The sequence below is a fragment of the Arvicanthis niloticus genome, chromosome 2 (genome assembly GCF_011762505.2).
Source record: "Arvicanthis niloticus isolate mArvNil1 chromosome 2, mArvNil1.pat.X, whole genome shotgun sequence".
Lineage (NCBI taxonomy): Eukaryota > Metazoa > Chordata > Mammalia > Rodentia > Muridae > Arvicanthis > Arvicanthis niloticus.
The window spans coordinates 62,726,023-62,743,618 of record NC_047659.1 but is presented as its reverse complement, the minus strand read 5'-3'; the positions used below and the strand labels follow the sequence as shown (position 1 = coordinate 62,743,618).

General features: G+C 35.0%; 1 protein-coding gene across 1 annotated transcript; it reads right to left on the bottom strand.

The window, feature by feature from the left end:
• Positions 1–2,125: 2,125 nt before the first annotated feature.
• LOC117703179 (olfactory receptor 4C6-like) lies at positions 2,126–3,147 on the bottom strand. Its single transcript, XM_076928312.1, is given in 2 exon segments — positions 2,126–2,572; positions 2,575–3,147. Coding segments are annotated over 2 exon segments (1,020 nt in total).
• Between the last annotated feature and the right edge of the window lie 14,449 nt (positions 3,148–17,596).

The window sequence follows — 17,596 nt, the reverse complement described above, 5'->3', positions numbered from 1 at the left end:
GTGCTTTTGTTAGTTTGTGATTATTTGGAGGAAAACTGCCAGCTCAAGTATCTTGATTTCCATAATTTATATATCAATTATCTATCTATCTATCTATCTATCTATCTATCTATCTATCTATCATCTATCTATCTATATTAATGCATGTATATATGTACATATATTATGTATAATTTTAAGTAACTATAAAATATGAATTATTAGCATCTATCAAACATCATTAGTGCTATTTGTTTATATCTTGTATCCTGTATTACTTCACCTCTTTCCTTACCAGTTAGAGCCTCTTTTCTATTTTGATTTAATTTCTCCCTTCATATCACCTGAATCCATTCCTCTCCCCATACCATTCCCATGGTCCCTTTATATTTTTCTGATTTTTGCAGTTATTCTATGTGAAATATTCATATTTGAAAATTTGGACCCAGGAACTAGAGATGAAAGAAAGTGTATGGTGTTTAGTTAAAGTTTCTGTGTCTGCATTGTTAGTATCATCATTTCTTGGTCCTACAATTTACCTGCATATATCATGATTTCATTTTTCTTTACAACGGAATACTATTCCAATGTGTAAATATACCACAATTTTTATTATCTACTCATCTGTTGAAGGATATATAAGTTGTTTCCATCTCCAACTTTTATGAATAGGCTGGCAATGAATATGGATGAGGAAGTGTTTATGGAGTCAGATGTCTAGTCCTTTGGGAATATGCCAAGAAGAGGTATAGCTAAGTCACATTGTATATTTTAAAGGTTTTTAATTTTATTTTATTTTGCTTTTGTTTGTTTTGCAAACTTTAAATAAAAATTTATTTTAGAAGATGAATGTGTTGAGGATATGTACTCCTGGCGACAAGTAGTATGTTTGATGAATAATCGGATTTGTATTTGTATTAATTCTCTACAGTTTGGGAATACACAAGAGAAGACATTTTGGAAACTAACAAATCATTCATAATTTCAGTATTAATAGTCAGCACTTTTCTTGTCTATGTAATTGCAAACGAGGGTGATATGCTGTATTCTGATAGGATACAGTTATATCTCTAAAGACTGACAAAAGTAGATAAGTACTATGATATTGTGGTGGCCTCTGTATCATAAGAACACTCTACTAAACTGAGATTTTTCCTAAATGTTCACATGGAAGAATTCAAATTAGGATTTCTACTCCTACATGCCTCTCTATACCCATTTTCTTTACCTTGGTCTTCCTGTGTATTTAAAAAATATATAATCTGATAATTTTAATCTTTTTATATTTCACTAAAATATTTATTGAGTACATATTATTTGACTGGGTATTCTGTTAATAATCAGAGTGGTGACAGAATGAACAAATAAATATAATTTCTACTCTGACAAGAATTACAATTAAAATGAAGGGAGAAAGGAAGGAAGGAAGACAATATAAAATCTAAAAGAAATGTGTGTATGTATATGTGTATATGTATGTATGTGTGTAGCCATGCATGCTCATTCATGTGTGTTTTATGGTGTATATATGGTTACAAATGAAAGTGAGTGTGTGTGTGTGTGTGTGTGTGTGTGTGTGCGTGTAATCCAGAGGTTTACATTGGAGGTGGTATTTCAGGAATTCATAAATTTATAATTACTATTTCTGTGTACCCCAAAACTCAAGTTTGGCTAGCGTAGCTAACAGGCAAGTTACAGGAATTTACCCGTCCTTTCTCTATCTCAGAAACTCTGGGAATACAAAAAAAAATAAAAAATAGTAATCATATTCAAGTATTTGTTTGAATATCAGTTCTTGTGTGAAAATTAGCTCCTTAGGCTTACCTGGCTAGCACATTGTATTTACAGCCTCCAAAAAAATTTGTAAAATATAAATTATGATCATAAATCCTGATGTTATAACTTGTATGTAGAAGTAAAGTTTAAGTGAAGGCAATGACAAGATAAAGTTAAAGATTATTTTTCTTTCAGTTTCAAATAGAAATATATCTGAAAATAAAAACATACAGAAAGTCAGCCAAACAAATATTCTAGAATGTATTTTTCCAGCTAACATAAAAAATAGAAGTGTCTCTAAATTTGGAAAATTCACATTGTTAAAATGCACACTTTTAAAATATATGACTAGAGGAAGATACAGTACAAATTATGCTTGGGTTGGAAAACTCAATTCTGACATCCATAGGCTTGGTATCTTGAACACTTTTGCTATCTTGGACAGTTTCATAATCTTAACTGATACATCTGATACCTGAAGGTAGATATCCACAACTTTTTTCAGAGCATGTTTCACTTCTGCATTCCTCAAGCTGTAGATCAAAGGATTTAACATTGGTTCAACAAGGGTAGCACACAGAGCCATTGCCTTGTCTATGGGATAAGTGACCACAGGCCTCATGTACAAGAAGATACAAGGTACAAAGAACAGCACAAGCACTGTGAAGTGAGAGCTACATGTGGAGAGAGCTTTCCGTCTTCCTTCAGAGCTGCAAGACTTTAGGGAACAGAGGATGACAACATAGGAAGTGATGAGAATAAGAAAAATGGTCACACACATCACCCCACTGTTGAGAATGACTAAGAAACCCAGAATCTGTGTGTGTTTGTGCAGGCTAGTTGCAGCAATGGAAACAAATCACACATAAAATGGTCAATGATATTGGGCCCGCAGAAAGGTATTTGATACATGAAGAGAAGCTGAACAGTTGCATGCATGGATCCTCCTACACAAGCCCCTCCCACTATAAAGCAGCACACTCGAGGAGTCATTACAGTCATGTAATACAGGGGTTTACAAATGGCTATGTAGCGGTCATAAGCCATCACAATGAGAAGGATAATTGCTACACCATCTAAAAAATGGTCAGCAAAGAGCTGGGTCATGCAGCCTCCAAAGGATATGGTTGTTCTGTCAAAAAGGCCATCCACAATTAACTTGGAAGCAGTGACAGATGAATAGGTGACATCCATGAAAGACAGAGAAGTGAGAAAGAAATACATGGGTGACCTCAGACTGTTACTTTTGGTTATAGTTATTACAATGAGTACATTTCCCAACACTGTGGCCATGTACATGACTAGAAACAAAGCAGAGAATACTTTTCTCAGCTCTGAATTCTTTGTAATTCCCAAAAGAATAAATTCAGTCACATTGTTTGGATTCTCCATTTGGTGGTGGAAGTATGGAACTCTTAACTGGGAAATCTGAAAAATATATTTTTGTTAGTTTGTTTGTAACTTTATTTTTTCTTTAATTGTTTCATATAAAATTTTTGATCATATTTTTTCTTGCCCAGTGCATCTTTGATCCAACCTATCCCCTATCCGTGTAATTTCAACTTCTCTGTCTCTGTCTCCTTTGTCTCTGTCTCTATGTCTGTTTGTCTGTTTGTTTCCTATTCTCCTCTCCTCTCTTCTCCTTTCCTTTCCCTGCTCTCTCTTTCTTAAAAACAAAATATAAAAATATAAATTAAAATGAAACAAAATCTAAAATACTTATGTTTTGGTCCGTTGAGTCATGAGAATGTTATTTTTAATAAGTAAAGCAGGGTCACAATGTACATCTTTTTCCCACAGTGAACATTATCATCTCGAGCTGAAAGAACCAGCTGATCACAATTGAATCTATCATACTTTTCATTTCTATTGATCTCATTACAAGGTAGCATTCACAAATAAATCATTGCTTTCTGGTTATCAGTTTGGACAACTTAGGAAACTTGCTTCATCGTTTTAGTTTGTAAATATTCTTAGGAATATTATAGGAGTTAAACCCTTCATCAGTGGGTAAAATCAAAGATGTAAAAAAATAAATAATTTAGTACAAATTTAGGGCAATAATGCTTTAATCTTTTGTCTATATCTCAATGTCTTTATTTTCTTACACACACACACAAATTATACACATACACTCATAAATATATATATATATATACATATATATGTATGTATATATATATATATATACACATGTATATATATATATATATATATATATATATATATATATATGACTAATACACAGATACACATACACTCACACACATCCATACATATACACACACACAAACATTCCTATGTATAAGATCTTTACTTATTTTCTCTTTTGGGTACCTTGAACATAGGATGCTAACTTTTATTTTTCACTAAATATATTTAAACACTTGGAAAATACTGTAAAAATTTATCATCACTTTTCATAATATATTTAAATTTTCATGAATCTTTAGAGAAATTTAACAACTCCTAGATCTTCAATTCTGCAGAAATAATGCTCTTCTATATTAATGGAAATCAACATGTCAGGGTCTATTGAGGTATTCATGATGTCTGGTTTTTAATTCATATGAAAATTAAGAAAGAGATCTGGGCATTATGGTGCACAGCTATAATCCCAGTTTGGGGGCTTCAGGTTTAAAGCCCAGATTAGACATATAATAAACTATTGCCTCAAAACATAAAAATTGATCAAAGTAAATGTTCTACAAGAAAACAAGTTATTTTCTGATTGTCGGGTTCTGTAAATTAATCTTAGTGAACTCATAAAATTAAATAGGTTCCCTCTTGTGAATATGTAATGTTTATAGCACCAACCATTTAATACTCTATGCCTCCATTTCTCTAATTATTCTGTGTTACGTTTGTAATATTTTAGAGTAATATAAAGGAAATAAAAGATAATAAAATGTTTGAAAATTGCTATTAAATAATTACCATGATTATTACTCTTAGCTTTTGGTTCTAGTCATGCCTCTGCTCTGCCCTCTGCTAACAAGTTTATAACCACTCCACCTTCATTCCTCACTGCTTGTTTCTTCACTGTCATCCTCTGCATTTAGCACGTGCACCTTCACAGATTCCTTACTAGCCACAATTGAACTGTTTTGATTTTGTTTTTTAAATTTATGTAGATTTTAATCTTTATATGAGTAAGGTTAAGGATGGTAAATTTATAATTTTTGTCAAATTTCTATTGATCTGGAACACAATAATGATTTAAGTAATTAATTCTGTATATAAAATCAAATTGCATGGTGAGGCACTTGCACAGCTATCATAATTTTTGTTTCCAGGAATGAAATATCATTATCAGAGAATGGCTGGATATCCAACCTCAATACTGTATTCCCGATTCTTCGTCTTTACTGTTTCAGTCTCACACATATGACATCCAAACTCAGTAACTGAAACTTACCTTGGTTCTCAATTCAGTGATGAAACCTTGTCATCGGTATTCCTCTGACAGATTGAATTTTGGTGCCTAATTACATTAATGAAAATTAAAATAATAACAGTTTGTAGTTCAGGACTCTTCTTCCTGAGACCACAATTGTGCAAACAAAATCAAATGAACCAATTTAAAAGAAACAATAAATAATATCTCTGATTAATCAGATAAAGCTTATGAAAAGCCATTTAGATGTTGTTCCCACTAAATAAAACGCAAACATTGTGTAAGTAAGAATATTAATCCCGCATCAAGATGACTAAATATTAGTTTCAGAATGATGGTCCCTTGTGGACTCCTCTAAAGAAGTGCAAGGAATCAGAAGATTGGACAAATAGTCATCCACAGGGAAGCTCTCTTGTTAGAAATATAGTTTCCAGTAAGCTTGAAGAAATATTAAACAAAGATGTTATGTGTGCTGGTGGAGATAAGCAGGAAACAGCTCTGTGGCAAAGGAAGGGAAATACATCCTTCAGATTTTCTTAAAATCATTCATGTCTCCATGCCTACCAATTGACAGTATTTTAATTATAGTGTGTAAGCAGTCTCCAAAACACATTGTTTTTGATTCTTAGTAGATTGTTTTATTTTGGGTATGGGGAGTTGTCTATACATCTGAATGCAGATGCTGAGAGAAAATAGAAAAATATGTTGGATCCCATAAATCTGGCATTACAAGCAGTTGGGAACTACCCAATGTAGCTCCAGGAAGTGAGCTTAGGACCTCTGGAAGAGAATTACAGTTACTAGTATGCTGCCTATAAGGTACTGTTTGCAGGTAAAACAAGCTCAAAGAATACTTTTCAAATGGAACATATTTTCAAGATGGGCGTGCTTGTATCACTTTAATGTGCATCCCTTTGAGGCCTTGTCTCTACAGACTGAGGATCTAATCATTTTACTAGCAAATTTCCATCCATTGTCACAGTAGTGATCAGGATTATCCCAGGGTATGGGGTAAATACTGAAAAATGGCTAAACTGAAATTTCAGAATCAAAAAAAAAAAAAAAAAAATTTCCCACACCAAAACAATGAATACACCACTAGAGGAACTAATTAGCTGTTAGCTATGAAAGTTGTCATGGTTCAGCTTCTCGAAAATAAAAATAAATTCAATAAGAATCTCAGCCACATTTCTAATACTCTGAGCCAAAATTCTCTCCTGCCTTTCCTGTTACTCTGATCACATTTTCATCATGTTAATGAAAGCATTTAACTCCTGCTTCAGGAGAGCCACTATTATTAAAGTTTGTTGAGTTGGTTTTTTTTTTTTTTTTTTTTTTTTTTTTTGGCCTTAGGCAAAAAATTAAGAACTTGATCATTTCTCAGTCTATAATAGTTAATATTCTAAATGCTTTCAATTTATAAAAGCAAGTAATCATTGTTCTTTTTTTAGGCCCAAATGTAAACAAGCAAGCAAATAAGCCAGGAACCAAAAAACAAAACAAAAAAATTATATTAATACTCTTCATTTATAATAAGTTTCACACACTACAACTCATTTGTTCACAGATGTAGCATGAGGTGTTCTAAGAAGGAAGCATCTCAACTTTTGCAAGTAAGAGCCTCACAGTTGGTCTGTGGTTTCACCTAACCATTAGCCAAGGGTGGGGACAGTGTCCCCAGACCTTTCAGTTATTATTTTCCTCCTCACAGGTGAGGAGGGCATTTAGATGTTTGGATCCTTTAATTGCACTAACTGTGAGATAGAGACACAGTGAGGCCAGTAGTATGGCTGAGCTGCTAACAGATTTTGGTCAAATGTAAAGTGGTAAGTAAGCGTGATCTCCAGGACACGTGGTATAAGGAGTGAGTTAACTCATTTTTGCATCTGATCTATATGTGACCCCTACCACACACACATGCACCTTCAAAATAAATAAACAAAATATGTTGTAAGGGATTGTTAGTGAGGCTCATTATACCCACTGTAAATAGATTCATGAAATCATTTTTTGACTGTACAAACCTCATTGCATAGAAAATGAATGCACATAGGTTCAATTTTTAAAATTTGTACTGTCATATATTAAGTACATAATACTAAGTTTCATAAGAACATTTTCATTCACAAATAAAATGTGATCCCTCCATACTCTCTGTCCCAATTATATTTCTGTTGAAAAAAAAAACCAAAGAGGGCTTATTTGCCTAAAGTGTTAAATGCATCATTGAGTGAAAGTAAAAGCAGAAAATTAAAGTAGCTAGTCACATCCACAGTCAAGTGCAGAAAAAAAAAAATACATGTGTGTGTACCAGTTTTCAGCGTCCCCTCTACATTTGCAGACTGTGTTCTAAAACAGGGGATTGGGGCCACCCACGTGGATGAGTCCTCCCACCTCAATTATCTTTATCAAGGCAGTACCCCACAAATAAATACTACTGCTGTCTGCTTTATCTTAAGCATTTTTTAAGAATCTCTTGCATGTGATTCTAGAGTGTGCCAAACTGACAATTAAAACTAATCATAGCATATCACGTTCTGTTTTCAGCCCTACCAAAGGCCTACTAGTTTTGCTTATCCCTCTATACAAAGTTACTTCTGTTTTCTAGTCAAATATATATGTCCACACACAAACACACACACACACACCCACACACACACACAAATACCTCTGTAATACATAACCATCAAGTGTCATCAGATGTGCTGTCTGTTGTGGGAAGCTTGAGTAGGGGGATTTATGCATACAACCATTCAGCTTCTTTCCATGCACTAAATTCTAAATTTCTTTGGTCACAATGTCATAAACAACTTTTTATGTTATTTGTTTCATTTACTGATGTTGCCCTGCATGAACAGGCATACTTCATGTCTCATTGTCATTTTCAACAGTGACATAGTATATGTGACCATCTTCTTTATTCTATGTGCCTCTTACATAGCTATTTTGTGATCTCGGAAAACTCACGCTCTGAAGGAAGACAAAAATTCTTATCTACCTGTGGGACTTACATCACAGTAGTTGGTTGGTTCTTTTGTCATGTATTTTCTTGCATGTAAAACCTGTGACTACCTACTCCATAGATGAGACAGTGATTATGTCTGAGTCAATTGTCACAGCTACTTTCAACCCTTTGATCTACACTCTGAAGAGTGCTGGGGTAAAAATGCAGTAAAGAAACATTAACTTCTGTTGGCAATCATGCTAGTGTCATGCTAAAACTATGTGTAATTTCCATAAACATTCTTTCTCTCAGGAACTTATGAAAGCATCACTATCCATCCTTTAATATAAACCACAATGATCTTTCCTTTAGAAAAGTTTTTTTGTGACTTAACAATACTTAGTTACCTTTGTGATCGACACTATTTTCCATCACTTAAGAATTATCTTGTCTTTTTGTAGGTTTTTCTAATTAATCTTGCTATTAGCTCACTTCTTCTTCCATCTTAAGCCAAATCTCTCCTATCTTTACATACAAGTGTAGAGGAATTTTAACACAGCAACATAAAAGATACATTTCAACTGGAACCCACAGTAATTTGAGAAGGCAAAAGTCCACCAATTTTATCTATTTTGCACAGACAGTGAATCACAGGTAGCAATACCAAAAGACAATTTTAGTTATATAGATAGACTTTTTTATGAATTAAAAATGGAAAACTTTATGTTATATTTCTTAAATGCAAGGGTGGGACTTGGGGAAATAAAAGATTATTTTAAAACTCTATTAGAATATTTAAACATTTTAAAGATTCAATAGTAACTTATGGAAATACACTTACCCTATGTGCGACAGATGTTAAATGCCTGAGCTTCCCAAAATAGGATTATTCCTCAATACTTGAAAGATTTAACAACTGTGATGAAAGCTGGTTCTTGATTATAATGGCTGACATGGTGGCAAGAAGAAGTTACAATTATGAAACATAAAAGTAGGTCTAAAGATCAATTGTTAGGTAAAGGTCAGTTTGCTGATTCAAGACAGCAGATTCAATTTGATGACTGAGTTATTATATTATATACTTTAGGAGTGTTAAGAGCCTGGGATAAAGTGGAAGAACAAGGAAAAAGGTCTATGACCTTCAGCCACTTCAGAAGACATCTACACCTTTTGAAGGGATTGAAACATTGTTTAAAGTAAAACACAATATAAGACAAATTGAATGTATGGGACCAGAATTTCGAATGGGAAGAGTAAAGCCTTCTGTGGCAGATATAGCCATGAACCTATAGGGAAGAGATATACTTCAAAAATGGTAAAATCAGATTAATATTTTTCCAATTTCAGCAAACAAGTACCTATTTTAACTGACACTGTATTTTGACATCTTATGTGATACAGCTTGATTGTTTCTGAGTTTAAATGGGTATGAAACCTGGCTCACTGGAGTGGGTCTTGGCATGGAGTGTGAGAGCCTAAATATCTAATTTATGTGTGGGTTCATAAAGTTCTAATTATACCATGATAAACAGAAAGGGGGGATAAGATTAGCTGAAAGACACTGGATTATAGATACAGATAAACCTGTATAAGTTAAAGATGTTTTAATATCAGAATTGAAGTCAGGAAATGTGTCTCATTGTGGAAGAGGTTTTGTCCATATATATCCACAGGTGATGAAAGACTATAGGTTCCATTAAAGTTGATGAAGATCTGATCTGAATAAGAGAAGCTTCTACATGAAAGGCACAACTCAAGAAAGGAAGAGATACCGAAAGACACTAACATAGACAATTCAGAAGGCTGGCCCCCTCTGCATGAGGACAGATCAACATCCTGGCTGACAAAAGACTGATGGTTCATCAGACTGGCAGGCATGAAAACTTTTATGCTAAAATGGTCATTCTTGAAGGACAAATGATCAAAATATCAAATATGAAGGATTATCTCATCAACAGATCTTCATAAGGATATTCAGACTGTTATTTGTGAAATTGATATTTATTTAAATTGTAAAAGTTCAACTGCTTACATGTGTATCCTAAACAGAAAGGTAGAAGATGTAGAGAAATTTTGATCGAGCAACATAGCTGCTCTATTTAGAATATAAACATGCCCTTAGTACATGTTATTAATTCCTAACAATGCAGGTAAAGTTAATGTGTAAAAAGATGAAGCCATATTTGATAGTGTTGTCTAATTGAATGGCATACAAAGGGACAAATTAAAGAAAGATGTGGCAGAATGAACCAGGGATAGAATATTCTCAACTCTCATGAGAACAGACAGGAAGGATGGACAATTTAAGAGAGTTGGGAGGGGGGGTTGAGAAGCAGTTTCATTGAGAGACTTTTATGGAGACAGGTTACAGTGAGAACAAGCTAGAGACAAGATAAGTGAAGACAGAAGAAACCACAGAATAAGAATGAGCTAAAAGATGGAAAAAGATGGTTAGAGTTAGTTTGAGATCAAGGTCAACAATTCAGTCAGAACCTGAAAGATGCCAGTTTGAATCAGTCAGCTTGGAAAGGAGATTGAACAAGAAGAGCTGAGTTGAACTAGCCAGTCAGAATTCAGAAAGAGCTAAAAAAGGGTGAGATTATTCAGCAGAAAGCCATGGAAATGGCAATTATATCTGGCAAATAAAAGTTACTTTTACACAGCAGAAAAATCAGGGCTTTTTCAGTTGTCTGTTGTTATTGGATATTTAAAAGCTCTATTAGTTCTTATTAGGACCCAGTCATCCCCTCAATAATTGAGGTAGAGTCCCATCTTTTTAATCTGACTTAGTACAAGTACTCTGCAAATATCCCTAAATGATTTTTCTACGTGAGACTGGCTATTTCCAAGCTGTGCTAATAGTCATTTTTGTTTTCACAGTTACATGCCAATAGTCATTCTGTCTGTGCTGGATTCACTCCATCAATCCATTTCTTGTTTCTCCATTTCTTTCCCCTCTCTCTTTCTTTTTCCTTTCCTCTTATCTCATAGTCCTCACCTGTAACCCAAGCCCAGTAACTGAAGCCCTGCCTACCTCTGTTTTTCCTAGTAATTGGCTAATAGCTGTATATGCTTAACAAGTTTGAGAAGATTCACAGGTAAATATTATACATTATTTGGTATATGAGAATGTAGTTCTCTGGCCTGCAGACAAATCTCATGAGCCAGTATTTAGCATCTGCATATATAGCAGCACCAGACCAACCAAATAAGTATTCCTAGAAATACACACCCTTTCTTTTATCAATGCCTTTGCTCTTCTCTCACTTAAAATTGTCACCCTTGTGAGTTAATTTTTTACTAACTTCTCATCTTAGATAAACACTTAGATAGAATAAATATGATTCATGTAGCAAAGTCATTTCCCTGTACCCCATACACAGCCTCTTTTTTCATTCTACTACTCTTTACTCAGCATATTTATATTTATTTCCTTACCAATAATCTTTTTAAAAAATATTCTTTTCTACAATTTCTAACATTCCTTGCTTTCCATGTCTGTCTTTGAAGTTGATATCTATCTAAGAAATCCAATTTTTTGTTTATTCTCGACATATACTAAGCCTTAATTGATATATCTCTGACATAGAAAATAAAATACTTCCTTTAATAACCTAATTAGTAGGTTAGTGGAATAAGATATTCAATAACAAGTGTCTAGGAAATATGCAATTTTTAAGATGATTAGAACATGTTCAAGAAATGTGAGTTTCCTCTTATTTCTTAGAAAATTCTTTATATTTGTCAGAATAGGGAAAGAAATTTGGTAGCAGATATTTCTGATACACTTTTTTTCTCTTCTGATATCTTTAGAGTAAGACATTATTAAAATAGCAAGACTGCATCTGATTATTGTTGTGGCAAATCTATTGCTGGCTGCTTTATTCTAGATTTAGAATAAGAATCAGATAAAAATCTGAACAAGAGCATTTGAAAAGTAGTCTTGCTATAAATAGAGTGAGGTGAAATTTGTGGAACAAATGTGGTCATTAAAAATAAATGACATTCTTTGCACTAGCACAGTAAGGAAAGATATCTTAAAGGATTTTAGCACTTGATTAGATTATACCCATTGTTTTGCTATGATATAAAAATCCAAAACTCATTTGAAATATCTAACCTTGAGAAGAGAGACCATCAGAGAATCCTACCTGTCGAGATCTATATAAATAATAGGGATTGGTTGTGCAAGCAGGCACTCAGAAGATGTGTGTCCTAATAAGAAACAGCTAATTCTTCAGCTGTAGAGACACCTCAGGTTTTTCCCTATGATAAAGAGTTGGTTGGTATGCAAATAGGAAGGATTAATGTGCTTTGGGAAGTTTTGCCTATATTTTAAAAGAAAGATTGGAAGCTTAGTCAATGGTTGGGGAATCAGTTTTTCTGAGAGTTAACTGTGTGAAGTAGTAGAGGTGAAGTTTAAGCTGTAATGAGGTCCAATATACTAGAAACAAAAAAATATGAAGCACAGGGCAAGAAAAGTTTGATAATATGAATGCGGTCTGCCAAGGAAAAAGATTATGTAATCTGTAAATAGCAAGAACCAAAAAGGCATGGTTACCAAAATCCATCGACAATGAGTACTACAGCAACATGTGCCCTAGCACTGTACACAGAAGTGTAGGATTTAATATTTTTCATTCTAGGTTTGCTACTGAAATGAGTACTTGTGTTTCATTTTAGATACCCAATCCTTGCTTTGGGATAAACAATGATTTTTGGTCTTATTATATATGGGAAGTATGTAGTTTATTTAGAATTTATAGTAGCTCTTAGCTAAGAGTTTGTGTTGAGTATTAAAAAATGTTCAATCATGGGTTTTTGAATAGTTTTGTAACTGTTAATAATTTGGTGGCTCATGGAGATGAATTTAACACATAAGAGATGAATATGTACCAAGTCTGGCATGGCTGTGTAAGGGGAGTTCCTGACCCTGCAGCATAAACGCACTATTGATCTCCATGTTCCCCATGTGTACTGATGACTGACTGCTGTTGGCCTGAAACTGATCTACAGTCTCTTCTATTTTACTTTCAATCTGGGGAATATACTTCACTATTACTCAGAGCTATTTACTCTATAATAAATAACAAATATGCAGTTCTTGAGAATAAGGAATAGAAGTGGTCATGAGGCTATGGAGGATGAGTAGCAGGCCTTCCTCTTGGTCATTCCGGCCTTGGGAAAGGATCTAGACAACATAACCATAGAAGCCATACAAGCCTACATTGTCCTTTGTAGGAATAGTTCATTTCCAGACTTGGCATTGAATTTGCAATTATGATGAGATACATATCCCTTCTGGTCCAATGACTGATGCATTAATTAGCCAATGTGAACTTGAGGACATCAAGGCTAGAGAATAAAAGTGGTCTCAAGAAGAAAAGATACAAATAGAAAAAGAAGGAATTTATAGAAAAAAAGTAAATGATAGGTTTACTTTCTGGGAGAAAGGCTTGTATGATTTGGATATGAATGGTATTAGAATAAGAGTGTATGTGGCCTTGGAATTGGTAGAATGAGGAAACAAAGATTAAAGAATTAAAAGATGATGTATAAGCATATAAAACGTTAGTATTTTGTTCTAGCTACTTAAAAATTAGAGGTCTTTCCAGTCTGGTCCCAAGCACTGAGCAGATCCCAGGCAGCAGCTCTGCCCCCAATCTCACAGAACCCAGAGGAAGTAGGCCTCCCAGGAGCTCTAACCGAGGCAGTATCTTAGGTAAGGAGAAAGCACTACTGGCCCCAAACAGGGAGTAACTGGGACCCACTAGGACCCAGGGAATCACTCCTGGCCAGGAGCACTGGTTCCTTCCTGTCTGCACCTGAGCACTGAGCAGATCTTGGGCCTCAGCTCTAACCCCAGTAGTAACACCCACCCCATACACTTCTGATACAACCAAGATAAAAGGAAAGACAGGCTCCAGTCAGAGACAGGGCAGGTAGCATTAAGGAGATCCAGATGGTGAAAGGCAAGTGCAAGAACATAAGTATCAGCAACCGAGGGTACTTGGCATCATTAGAACCTTGTTCTCCCACACAAGAAAGTTCTGAATTCCCCATATCACTAGGAAAGCAAGATTCAGATTTAAAATCACTTCTAATGATGATGATAGAGGACTTTAAGAAGGACATAAATAACACTCTCAAAGAATTTGAGGAGAACACAGGTAAATAGGTAGAGCCCTTAAAGAGGAAACACAAAAATCCCTCAAAGAATTACAAGAGAACACAACCAAACAAATGAAGGAATTGAAAAAACCATCCAGGATCTAAAAATGGAAGTATAAACAATAAAGAAATCACAAAGGGAAACTGACCTGGAGATAGAAAACCTAGAAAAGAAATCAAAAGTCATAGACACAAGCATCACCAACAGAATACAAGAGATAGAAGAGAGAATCACAGGTGCAGAAGATACCATAGAAAATACTGACACAACTGTCAAAGAAAATGCAAAATGCAAAAGTTCTTAACACAAACCATCCAGGAAATCCAGGACAAAATGAGAAGGCCAAACCTAAGTATAATAGGTATAGATGAGAGTGAAGATTCCCAACTTAAAGGGCCAATAAATATCTTCGACAAAATTATAGAAGAAAACTTCACTAATCCAAAGAACGAGATGCCCATAATCATCCAAGAAGCCTATAAAATGCCAAAACAACTAGACCAGAAAGAAATACCACCCATAACATAATAATCAAAACACCAAGTGCACAAAACAAAGAAAGAATATTAAATGCAGTAAGGGGAAAAGGCCAAGTAACATATAAAGACAGACCTATCAGGATTACACCAGACTTCTTACCAGATACTATAAAAGCTAGAAGATGCTGGACAGATGTCATACAGACCCTAAGAGAACACAAATGCCAGCCCAGGATACTATACCCAGCAAAACCCTCAATTACCATAGATGGAGAAACCAAGATATTCCATGATAAAACCAATTTACACAATCTTTTTCCACAAACCCAGCATTACAAAGGATAATAGCTGGAAAACTCCAATACAAGGAAGGAAATTATACCCTAGAAAGAACAAGAAAATAATCTTCCAACAAATCCAAAAGAAGATAGCCACACAAAGATAATTCCACCTCTAATAACAAAAATTACAGGAAGCAACAATCACTGTTCCTTAATATCGCTTAACATTAATGGACTCAATTCTCCAATTAAAAGACATAGGCGAACAGACTGGACACATAAACAGGACCCAACATTTTGCTGCATACAGGAAACCTCAGTAACAAAGACAGACTCTACTTTAGAGTAAAAGGCTGGAAAACAATTTTTCAAGCAAATGGTCCTAAGAAACAAGCTGGAATGGCCATTCTAAAATCTCCAGCCCAAAAACTCAAAGGGAGAGACTCATGACTCCACCTGTATAAGTTGTTGAGAGTGGCCTTGCCAGGCAACAGTGAAATTGGATGGCCATAGTACCTGAAAGTTTGCATTCCCTAGTGTTGGGGAATTTCAAGAGCAGGGAGGTGGGAATGGGAGGATGATGGGAGTATACCCTCATAGTAATTTGAGAAGGGGGATGGGGCAAGGGGTTAGGCATCAGTGGAAGTGAAGGGCCTTGGTGCATGAAAGTTTGGATTTCCTAGAGTTGGGGAATTCGAGAGCAAGGAGGAGGGAATGGGAGGATGGTGGGAGCACACCCTTATAGAAACTTTCAGAATTATATGAATGAGACATGACAGAGGCAGGCCGCCAGACTAGATTCCAGAATTCAAACAAAACATTATTTTGATACTAAAATTTATTTTGAGAATTGTATATTGCAGAATACACAGCCTTTGTGTTTCTACCCATCAAGCAAGTTGAATAGACCTACTCGAAGGTCTCATGTCTTGGAATTCCAGCTGGATGCAATGAAGACACAGCATCAGAGGCTTATCAATTTAGTCTTCCCCCTTCCCCTCTTCTAATATCTCAATGCCCATAATCAGCCTGAAGAAGTTAATGAAAAGTTGGTGGCCCTATTCCCTGGGCTTGGGGACTGAGGTGGTTAATATTGGGCTGTCTTTCTAGGGAAAAGTAGTGGTTTTATTGGAACAGGGAGGATTAGCTAGAATTTATTGCATAGCCGTAACCTATTCGTAGAAATATGTATAATTGTTATTAAGATGAATTTATAATTTCTTAATTGGTACAAAATTTAGTTTGATTTTAAATTTAAGGTTTTCATTGGTACGAGCTTCTTATTGACATAAAAATAAGATTAATATTGTTACTCTCATAGTCATTGTGCCTATATAATATATTTAGGAATACAAGTCTTAGACCTGGTCCTTCCTTAACTTTTTAACTGATTTGAGATGGTTAGCCTGTGAGTTAAGGGCCTAAAGCAAATTGTTGGCTCTGAGTTTGTTGTAGGGTGTGTTTTCTATATTTCATTTAGAAATAGCTGAGAGGAGTTAACAGACAACAGTCCCGATTGCATTACATGGATAGTTGGTTTTCAAAACATCAGAAAACCACAGAATTGATGTTACAAACATTTCTGTGTTGATGTTCATTTTGATTAGAGACCCATCTGCTCCCGACAGCTTCCTGTCTTGGATTCTAAGAAGAAATTAAGCATCTTTGGAGTTACTCCATTTGTGGTGAGACAGCCACTAGGCAAGAACTGCCTCATTTCATCTACAGACAAATTACTGTCCAGAAAAGGACATACTTGCGGAATAATCACCTGATTATATCTGCCAAGACAGAGTAATCAGCACTTAATAATTCTACATCACGAGGTCTGTCAGATGATCCTGTGTCAGAGGGCTGAAGATCAAATGCTCCAATATTTTGTAGTATAGGGACTGTCCAGGTGTTCAGCAGTCTCTATAAATTGGCTAAGTTTTGGAAGCTATGCTTTGTGCTTCCCATAATTTCATTTAACTCAGTCTTTCTGGATATCTGACGGGGCTGAAGACTTATATTCTCATAGTCAATCCTGACTATTTACTTTGAGAGAAAAGATTTGAGAGGATGGTTTTTAGCTGACAGTCATTCTAAAGCCAGGTTCAGAACTAAGTCTTTTAGTTAGGAGAGATGACAGAGGTTCTGGTTATTCAACAAAATGATGGACTGGTGTTAGGTCTATGTTGTACCTATTGACACAAATTGGTATAGTTATGCTCTAATTGTATTTTGAGAGAAAAGTTTTATTTTAACAGGAAAGGTGATATGTATGAGGATATGAGGAGCGAAGGTGGGAGGAGTAAGAAGAGGAAGAGGAGAAGTAAGAAGAGGAGGAGGAAGAGAGGAGGAAGAGCTAGGTGATGAGGGAGAGAGAGAGAGAGAGAGAGAGAGAGAGAGAGAGAGAGAGATGGAGGCAGGTGGCAGATGTTCACGAGCCTCCTCTAATCAAAGATAGTTGCTATATCTAGGTTGGGTATTGGGTTATACTCTGAATGTATGGGCATCTTGTTATTGAGCATTACCAAACTTATAAAGCCTTTGATTAACATTTTAAAAAATTGTATAAAAGCAAAA